General features: G+C 36.1%; 1 protein-coding gene across 1 annotated transcript; it reads right to left on the reverse strand.

Annotated features, from left to right (window-relative positions):
* Nucleotides 1-740: 740 nt before the first annotated feature.
* Nucleotides 741-8,709, reverse strand: LOC115994159 (la-related protein 1C). The gene is made up of 6 exons (XM_031118222.1): nt 7,816-8,709; nt 6,846-7,377; nt 6,631-6,772; nt 6,409-6,499; nt 2,132-2,203; nt 741-1,881 (listed from the first exon to the last, which is right to left on the reverse strand). Exons 1-6 carry the CDS (start codon nt 8,320-8,322, stop codon nt 1,600-1,602), a joined length of 1,626 nt encoding a protein of 541 aa, XP_030974082.1. The 5' UTR covers nt 8,323-8,709; the 3' UTR covers nt 741-1,599.
* Between the last annotated feature and the right edge of the window lie 2,015 nt (nt 8,710-10,724).

Here is a 10,724-nt window from a genome sequence, read left to right on the forward strand (position 1 = left end):
ATTTGATACTTGAAATTTTTCTTAATAGGTTAAGTTATTGATTTATCCTAAATTACTTCCTTCTTATATATCACTAAAAAGGTACACAGAATTGTCTAATACAAAAATATTTTGTTCCAATAGACAATCCAAAAAAGGCACTAGACCAAAATTTACAACTTTGTGTAGAACTCTTTACCAATAAAAGCAAACCACCTATTAAAAATTTCTTTTTCATTTGCCTTTAAAATTATGTCATACTTTTATATTTAGAAGTTAACGTCAGCTATATTCCTGAAGCATTTAATATGATAATTTTCCCGATAAGTCAGTTTGAAATTGGCCTCCAGTTAGATGGTTATGATTTGCATCTTGCCCTTTAAACTATGACCATAATCGAAGTCAGGAAGTGCCTTCAAATCAAATCGGAGCTTTAAAATTTAATTGGCTATAGGATCGCAGGGACCTATTTTCCCCCACAACTTTCAAGCATTGTGGATATCATTTGTTCTTGACTCTGTACACTCGGGAAAGACTAGACATTCACAGTAATTCCGACACAGCGTGTGTTTAGCAAGTCCAACTGATCATTACCCTTGACATTAACGAATGCGAAGCTAACTTCATACGCAAGCTTTCCCAAGAAAACCAAATTCAGACAAAAGATCCAATAAGCCTTACACATCAATTTCCGCATGCTAACATAGCAATACTAATTATTTAGAAAACAGGAGAAGGAAAAGAAACGAGACAAAAGAGAATCAAGGAACAAGCAAATTCCGCTTTAAAGCAGGTAAGTTCCACAAGCTCCAAATTTTAGAGTATAATGAATACCAATCACAGCCAGTCCTAACCTGGATAATGCAAAAGGTTTGTCCTCAGGGACCATTTTTATGCAGTAAATTCTTCAAAAAGGGTTTGAAGAAATAAGGTATACATATCAATGTAATTCTAAATATAGTATATGTGACAAAAGGGAAGTCCAAAAAAAAGAAAAGAAAGACAACTGGATCAAGAATAAAATGATAGTGATTGTAGCAAGAGCTGCAGCTTCCAGCAAGAGCCACCCTCCTCTCGTCCCCTCATTGTAGGCAGACATGAATCCACCAAACACACTTCCATCACTCTCAGAATTTATGTATACCTCCTGAAAGTGGAGGTGATCTGACCCCAAAGATTCAAAAAACCAGCTCAGGGGCAGCAAAGGAAATAAAATCAAAATTTCCCCATTGGAAAACACTGATCATGCCACCATTGAAAAAAAAAAGAGTTAAAATGCATAACCCCCACAAAAACCATACATGCATTCCCAATAAACCCATGCTACTAGCTCGATTCATATAAATGTTTTTTTTTTTTTTTTTTGGTTTCTGTTTCCTGCTTTAATCTTTCTGTTCTATAATAGGTTTTCTTTTTTTCCCCCCCTTGTAAATAATGACTTTCCATGTGCTCACAAGAAATCATGTTTAATCGTGCCATGGCAAGATCACTATCTTCAAGAACATGCTAGATAATCACCATTCTCATCAAGTTACTCCCTCCCCCTCTTTTCTTCCAAAATTAGCTCTTGAATAGAAAATGTGCAAAACTGCACATCTCTCTTTCTCTTTGATTACTTGCTCAATTAGAGTGATCTGAACCGGCTTGGATACCGACCTGATCTGTTCCGTCCCTACCAGAAAGCTGTGACTGGCTGCTCAAGTCCCCAGATGACAGTCCACTATGGAATCCCTCAGCACCAACATCTGCTTGAGCCCTTGCGGTATTCTCCTCCAGTGCCATTCTTTGGACATAACCAGCCAGGACATCATTTCCCAGGGTCTGATGGCCTGAAACATTAGGACGCTGAACTGGTGGCATTATCCATTTCATCCATTCTTCGCGCCTTCTTACTTTGTCGCCCTACAAGATAAAGGCAAAGAGATTGAAATTAGAGAAGCCACAATAACATTATAGAAAAGGGGTGAAACCTAAGTACAATTCTTCGGGTCTTGTACCTTAAATTCTTCAATTAAATTCAACCATGTGGTCTTGGAGGTCGCAACTATACACAAGTACATTGGCAAATAAGCCACGTGGTTGAATTTAATTGGAAACCTAAGGTATAGCATCTAAGCAACTATTACCTAAGTTTGGCCCTTTAGAAATATACCTGTATTTCCAAAACATTTGAAGTTCGCACAGCATCCAATATAAGCTGGATATTATCTGTCAAGAGCATAACCTGAGAAGGAAGCCATAGAAAAATGTCAAATTTTCGCATCAATAGATTTTTTTTTTTTTGGGGTTTGGGGGGAGAGATCTGGCACTAGTGCAGTATTAGGACTTGCACATCCAATCTATAAGGTTTTTTTTCTTTGGCTTGGAAAAGGGAAAAATACCAAAATGCATACTGTATCCCAAATACAAAAACAGAAACAATAAATCTAAAGAACAGGACAGCACAAAGAAAACAATTGTCAGATTCTAAATAATGTAAACATGTGCAATCAACTATCATTAGAACCAAAAACCAGCAGTGACTCATAAGATGTGCAGAGATACAAAAATAATAAAATACTCCATGTACCTATCCATCTGTCTGTTTATCATTATATCAGAAATTAGTATTGTAAAGGCAGTTCACGGGAAAAGATGCCTACAACCGAACTTGGAAACCAGGAGAATCAGTTGAACCATCCTGTATACAGTCCGACTTTATTATCAACATGGCTTACATTCACATCAATATTTCAAAAACTTAGATCTTATCATCGCAATCCCAATGATGGGTCCCATGAAGGCATCTCTTTAATCATATAGATACTTCAACGATATCACCATCCACAAACATGAACCTTGCACTTCAATGAATGTCTCGATTAAGGGAGATCAAGAGTATAATACAAGGTAAGTTCATCCTTTGGTAAAAAAATAAAAATAAATGTAAACCTTAAAAGATTGGCCAACAACTTTTTGCTTAGTTTTGCTGGTCAACATAAAATTTGAAATTGAAAATAAAGAAGAAGAGAAGCAACACCATGGACCAGCAATGCAAAGGACACTTAAAACAAACTTATTTGAGTGAAAATGGCAAAAATCCATATTTTGATTTGCAACCAAACCCCATTCAATTTCCAAACAAATAACAGTGTCATCAACTTATGAGCAACTCAAACAGAGAACTATCTTCTATGAATAAAGCAATGGTACTTCAATGCCAAATCCTGGGTTTCACAAAGTGTAATCTAAGGCATCTGCAATTCAAGGAGGCAATTCATCATAATATCATTGTTGTCATCCACAATTCTAAAACTAAAGAAAGCTACTGCAACAAAGGCAGCACCACATGCCAGATTTCAATGTATTGGACTCCAGACCACTACATTATAGGAGAGAACACACAGTATGGTTTGGAAACTAGAAGTCTATGATGGCTTAGGTGTTCACACTCAGCCCTACAAAATCACCTACATAAGAACTCTAGGTGAAGATATAGCGCTGAGAGCCTATAAAAATATGGAAGTCACACTCAGCCCACAATATATGTTTGGTCCCTCTAATCTACCTTAATAAGGACTATTCTTCACTGCCAAATCATTTTTGGAGCCTCAGGTCTCATTGAACTTCTTGAAATATGTGTCACTAAATAAAAATCCATTATGCCCAGTCAATCAATGTTTGCTTGGCTCATGTCCATCTTTAACTAGCCCATAATATATGCTTTTATGTTTTTAAGTAAAGAGCACCTTTACACACAGAGACTCACAAAAATAGTCTTTTTTCCCTTCTTATTTTATATTGCAGGATTTGTACTTTTTAAGTAATTACACAAGCATCCATGTCAATAAGGAAGCCATTAAACTAACTTAAAAACTTATCTTCCATAGATTTGGTGAGTTTGTTTAGCATCCAATAAAGATTTTAGCGTGCATTTGTGTAGAGATGTTTCTGTGTTTGCGTTTTTTTTTTGGCTGGTCCCATGGCACTGTTCATGGACCAGCCAACACCTGAAAAAACGCATGAACAGTGTTTTTGCCTTTTAAAAAAAATTTGCTATAGTATTTTCAGCAACATAAGCGGTATCCAAACAGATCCTTAATTACACAAATAAAAATTTCAAAAAACTGCAAACCCACACACAGACTTTATTTTATTTTAAAAAAATTATAAATAAATAACAAACTCAGAGAGATAATAAGAAATCAGAATCCAGAAATAAGAAATAATAAGACCTTACATCAACATAAATGAAGTCAATTCATTTATGTTGTGGGATACAAGTGTAGGTATCTCAGATAAGGTTGAATTTGGGCTAGGATTTCTAAAATTAGGAGTATAGTTAAAACTGGGAGTTAATTGGATGGTGATGATGTTGTTGCAATGTTTGACTGGGATTTGGGGTGTGGCAATTGTTTGCAAGGGTTTTGGTGAGTTGTGGATGATCATGGTCTCGACTCTTGTGGTTGGTTGTCTGGTGAGAGCTATAGGAACCATGAGTGGAGAGCATTTTAAAGGATAAGTATAGCTATTTCTTTCTTTTCTTTTCTTTTTTTTTAATCTTTTTTTATAATTATATAGTTGGGGTGGGGGAATCTGAATCTTGGACGTCTCCGTTGAGAACATCAGGAGGTGCTAGTTGAGTTACATACTCTTGGCAAGATAACTATAGATCTTTACATGCTAATTCAACTGTATGAGAGAAGAAAGTGAAAGAAACCATAATCCTAAACACTAAAAAGTTGGTGCATTACAAAATCAAACCTGTGATCTGCCCACATCTATTTGCCTCCATCATCTAAATATCTTCCCTATTTATATACATTTTTGTACTAGAGGAGGCAACACAGATTATGCATAGCAAAAGGGAGCAGTTGAACATAAAAGGCAGATGAATTATGCAAAATCTACAAGCTCTCCCGGCTGTCATTTGATCATCAAATACTAAACAAATATAAAGAGGCCAGCCAAGCTTCATAATGTCAACTGTAGGAAATCTAGAAAAAAAGAAGCACGCAATGCTTGGGCAGATGATGCACATAACTAATAAAAGATTGAATATTTTTTTTGATAAGCACAACTGCAGCATTAAGAGGAGATGAGGACAAGATTAGATTAGAAAATATTGTCAAAGAAGATGGTTTGTGCATTTGCAGCAAAGACAAGAAACTTCGCCATTAAGTAGAAGTAGTGGACAGAAGGAAAAACAGAAGAGGGTTAAGAAACATTACCTAAAGTATCATAGGTAATTAGGCCCTTGCTTAAGTTCAACGGTGATGAAGGATTTGTTCATTAATTCTAAGTAGTTGAGCTAGCATACGAGGCTTTGACTTGTTGAACAAAAAAGAGTTAAATAAAAATACTTCTGTATAGCATATAAACATTCTTAGCCCATTAAACTTGAAAGAAGCATATCTTGAATTCATATAAAATACAAGACTCCACACATCAGTAATACTTCTGTCAAACAACATATACAAAGAAATAATACACACAGGACCATGAAATAATTTTTTAAGGAAAAACTGACTTCAGACTAAAGAAAATGAAAGCAGTAGCACAGAATGAAATGATTATTCTAAAACAACACTACATAAGCCAGGGCTCTTCTTGTCACGTTTCAAGCATTTACCAAATACCTTACAATAGCTATTTATCCAAAAGTGAATGCCGAATCTTTTTTTTTTTTGGAAAAGTAATAAACTTCATTGATAGAAAAAACAGTACAAAAGCCAAAGCACACAGGGCGTGTACTAAGGTAAGCAAAAGAACAGACAAAAGTAAATGCTGAATCTTGATTGCAAAATCTTTTAGATTCACATTTATATCACAATCATCACAGGATAAAAGCTACAGACAATTTTCCACAAATAGAGCATCAACAAAAGGAGCTATTACAGTCCAGAACAAATTGTGAGAGCCCAATTTTTTTTGGATTTGTCCGGGAATTAGCCTCTCCAAAATGAGGGCTAACGTTGCCTACATTCCACCTCTCCCAGACCTTGCAAAAACAAAAGCTTTGGGTACGACCATTTTTTACAATCTAAAGTACAATGATGCTAAATATGTTAAAATCAAAACAGATTACACAAATAAGAAAGCACGGTTCTAAGTGCGTTCTTTATTTATTCATAATGCTTTCACTTGCAACCAATGAACTCTAGCTCCAATGGCAGGTCCTCCTCTTGTAAGAACAAGATAGAGGGTGAGGTCATTGGTTCAAGATCCATTGGGTGTGTGTAATAACCAATAAAACATAATTATGTTGTCAATTGGCATTAGTCATACCATTAGATGATAGCTCATATATCACCAAGAACTTAAAGAACTGTTAACTTGCATGTCCAATAAACATATAATAAGCTGATTATAAACAATTAGCTATAAATGCAGAACATTAGATCGCTAACACATAAGCAAAAACCATTCAAATATCCCCAAATGACTCACTTTGTTGAAGCCAGCTATCAATTTAATAGGAACCCAGCCCTGGTCATCCATGTTCTGCCTCAAGTATGTATCTTTAATTAAATTCTCATTACTGCAATAATAGCAAATGAAGTACAATCGCGATTAACATTCCAACATATTTAAATAAGCTAATGATGGTTATAATAACTAAACAAAAAAAAACTAATTACATTTCCTATTAGGCAAAAAGCAAAAAGATACCTGAAATAATAATCTATCTGATTAACTATCTTAGCATGCAACTGAGGATCTGGTGGAGGGAAAAAAACTGTAGGAGGTGGTATTGGTGCAACAATAGGCATACCTCTGAGCGAATCAACATATACCATGGGAGGTGCCAGTTCTGAAAATAGATAGAGACTCAGAGCAAGACCACACACTAAAAAGCCCAAAACTGAAATATTAAAACAGCTTACCAGGGAAACCGATAGGACTTCCAAACCTCACAGGTGGGGGAATAAATGCCGTAGAACTTGGTGGTGGTGGTGGTGGGGGTGGCCTTATATATCGAGGCACAACTCTCTGAGGCTGCATGTGGGTGTCTCTACCAGGGAAATTTCGATGAGCATTCCAATCTTGATGTCCACGTTCTTGATCGCGCCTGTTTCCGTAGCTGTGATGGTGAGAACCATCTCCACGCGGATGTGAACCACCATTGCGGTTCCTAAATGAATTACTACGTTGCGGGGGATGATCATTACCACCATAGGATTGTGATGAAAATCCACTCCTATGCGTATGGTCCTTAGGCGAAGGGGTATTTGGAGCCATTTCAACTACTGGAACTGGTGCCAATTGCTGCAGAGGAAGGCCACCATTAGAGGATGTGCTTGGATTGTTACGCTGCTTCATTGATCTCTGGCGTGTGGGTACATGGTTCGGTGTTGAACTAGGATTCGCATTATTACTCACTTGTTTCTGTGCAGATGAAGATGTTGCTCCAGTCCCCTATAGTATACACATTGTATAATCTGAATGTATGTGTTGCAGCTAGAAACAAGCTCATTAACCCATTAAAAAAAAAAAACATAAATAACTCAGTATGACAGTTCCACCATTATCAAATTCACACTCAATTTGGTTGCTGAACAAAGAAACAAACCAATACAAAAACAAACAAATTTCAGTCTAAACACCATTTTATCTTCTAAACAAAACTAGAAATCTATGTTGATCTCACTTGCTTTGAGTGAATTTAAATGACACAAGCACTAAGCTTGGACGATCTAGCTAGCATCACCAAGATTAAATTTTTTTATACATACATACATACACAAAACATTCGCTATTGGTATATTTAATTTCCTACATTTTCTGAGCAACCAAACGTTCTCCAATCCACAATGTAGGAAAAAATAACAACTCGCAATGATTAAAGAAGCAAACCTGAGAAGCGGGTGAAGATGATCCATCTGATGAGGGTTTGATTGAATCGGAAGGCGATTTGGCCGGAGCCCGAGTGGACTCAGATAAAGCTGGCCAAGAAACCGCACCCATGACCTGCCCAGCCTCCGCGACAGCTCCATTCGAAGGCTTGTTCCAGGCTGGCCTCTTTCCTCCATTGCCATTCTCCGAGTTCTCCGCGATCGATTCCTCCGCGGCCAAGGTCGGAGGCGGAGCGGCGACAGCCGCGGGCACAGCTGGCTCAATCGCAGCCGCGGGTGACGAAGGCGATGTCGTCATGGCCGGAGAGGAAGTAGCAGCAGCAGCAGCAGCAGCGATCATCGGTTCGGATTCTCCGCGGACAATTTGCGTCCACGGCGGCTGTGACGACGGAGACGACGACGACGGCGAAGACGACAAAACTGCCCTCGCGGCACGTCGCGATTGAGGACTACCGATGGTGTCCCCGGATTGACGAGGCGAATTACTGTTGTTGCTGTTGGCAGCCATTGATGATGATGATGATCAAAATGGGACCGAAAAACTAGGGTTTTTCGAGTGTGGACGAGTCGACGAGTTTGATCGACCTGGATTGCGAGGGTAAAAAAGGTAACAAATTTTCAGTTAAAAAAAAAATTTCTGATAGTTTTTTTTAGAGAGAGAGAGAGTGAAAAAAAAAAATTTGATTCGAATTTTCAGTAATGCGAGGATGATTCCAAAGATTTTCAGCGATCGATCGCAGAGAAAGAGAGAGAAGAAGAGAGCGCGAGACAATGGAGAAGAGCGGTGGCTCAAATTCTCTCTCTAAAGTGCTTCTCTCTCTCTCTTACTATTTTCTTTTTTTTTCTTTAAAGTTTGGTTGCTTTGCTCTTGGAAATTCTTGAGGGTGCTGTGGCTTTGGTGCACCTCCCCTCAGGTTTTTAGTTGTTCTCGCAATTACCGATATACCCCTGAGTGTTTTTACCGAAATGCCCTCGCGAGCTTTGTAGCGCGAGCTGGGGAATTTTGGTACTCCACTGTGATTGTGATTGGACCGCGGGTAGGGTTATGCGTTACTTTCTTGTGGCCACAACAACCAACTTCCTTTTTCTTTTCTTACACTTCCACGTGTGTATAAAATATTGTTACCATATAAGGTCTTGACAAATTGAGATTTTTTATTTTTTATTTTTTTTGATTGGGATAGGAATTGAGATTTTTAGTTTATGGTGGGTGATGATAATAACAAAATTAATTACTTTTTATGAATAGTAATAAATAAAAATAAATATTTATTACTATTTTTAAATGTTTATTTTCTTTGTTCGTAACCACGTCAACATGTCTTACTAGAGTATTAATTTTTATTCTCTTTCTTTGACCATGGTATAATTAATGTGTGGAAAAATCGGTATTTACGGAAATGAAGTCTTTGAAAGGTATAAATATTGTAATTAATATATGATGAAGATGGTGGTTAATATATACAACCATAAGCCTAAGAACATATATTAATAAATCATTTTAAGGAAAATTTTTATAGAAAAATGAAAAAGTGATTAGTTATTTTGACAACCTTTTTAATTCTCCATCAAATTTTTTCTATAATATATATGATTTGTCGGACCCATACTAAAAAGCTTTTTGTTTTCGATAAATAAAAAAAATGATCTCAAATCTGGACTTATGGCACGGTTTCTGTCTAGTGCCTCCAGTACACTGGACTTGTTACGATAATGACACATGTTTATTTTCGAACATGTCAGGGACAGCTTGATGTATTTGAGGGCCTAAGGCAGAATATTGATTATCTTGTTTTATATGCAAAATTACTACTAATTAACATAAACTATGTAGAATTTTTTTTTTTTTTTTTTAGAAATTTTATAAACAGAAAAAATTTGACAAAATTTTTCATACTTATTAATATGATAGATTGATAATAGTAAGTAAAAGAGTGGTGTTAGTGGTGGACTTAGACGAGAACTAGTAAAAGTTTGCTAACTAAACTCTTATTATTATTCTTATTTTTTTTAGAAGTACAACATTCACAATATTTTTTTACAACAAATTCTAGGGTTTTTTTTTTTTTTTCTCTTTGAAAATATCACTATAATTATTTTTTTGCCATCAATAATAGGTTGTAATAATCTGTTACTTAGCATAATTGTAAAAGTGTTGTAACAAATATTGTGGACATTGCATTTTTCTCTATTTTTTATTTGTTTTTCATTTGGTAAAAAAAAATTTATTTTGTTTATTGATTATAAATAACCCTATTGGTTAAAATTTGGGGATCTTTTTTTTACTTGGGGCCTTAGGCGACCGCCTCTCTTGCTCTACTGTTCAGCTGGCACTGCCTCTCTTGCTCTACTGTTCAGCTGGCACTGGAACATGTGTCATGATTGTAGCGGGTCCAATATCCTGTACAGTAGCCACAACTCTGGACTTATCATCTTATGTCAAATGACGGCTCATTTTCTTTTATGTTTTTACTTTGTAGTGTATTTTAGAAGATTCTTCCTTTGTAGTTCCTACAAACATAGGGAGAAAAAAAATTATTGTATTGATATTTAGCAATGTGTCCCAGGCTTTCGGCTTTTGGAAGAATCTTTTCCTTTGTTGAGTGGATGATAACAATTAGACTTTAGATCACTGGGTAGATACCCTTACTGGTGGCTGCTATTAAGTATGGTGTTAGAGCACTGGCAATAAAGTTGTAAAATTGAATTTTGCAATCAATATCCTTAAAAGTTTAAAGTAGTTCCACACCAACGAAGGGAAATGTAAAAAAATAAGTATGAGCTAAGTAAGCTGCTAAATCAAAAACAAAAATTAAATTTTTAATGTGTGGTGTTAAAAAAAATAGTATTTTGATGTGTTCATAGTTATGATTGTTATTTATTATATTTGATATATTATTTTATTGTGTT

This window comes from Quercus lobata, chromosome 6 (assembly GCF_001633185.2).
Source record: "Quercus lobata isolate SW786 chromosome 6, ValleyOak3.0 Primary Assembly, whole genome shotgun sequence".
In the NCBI taxonomy this organism is placed as follows: Eukaryota; Viridiplantae; Streptophyta; class Magnoliopsida; order Fagales; family Fagaceae; genus Quercus; species Quercus lobata.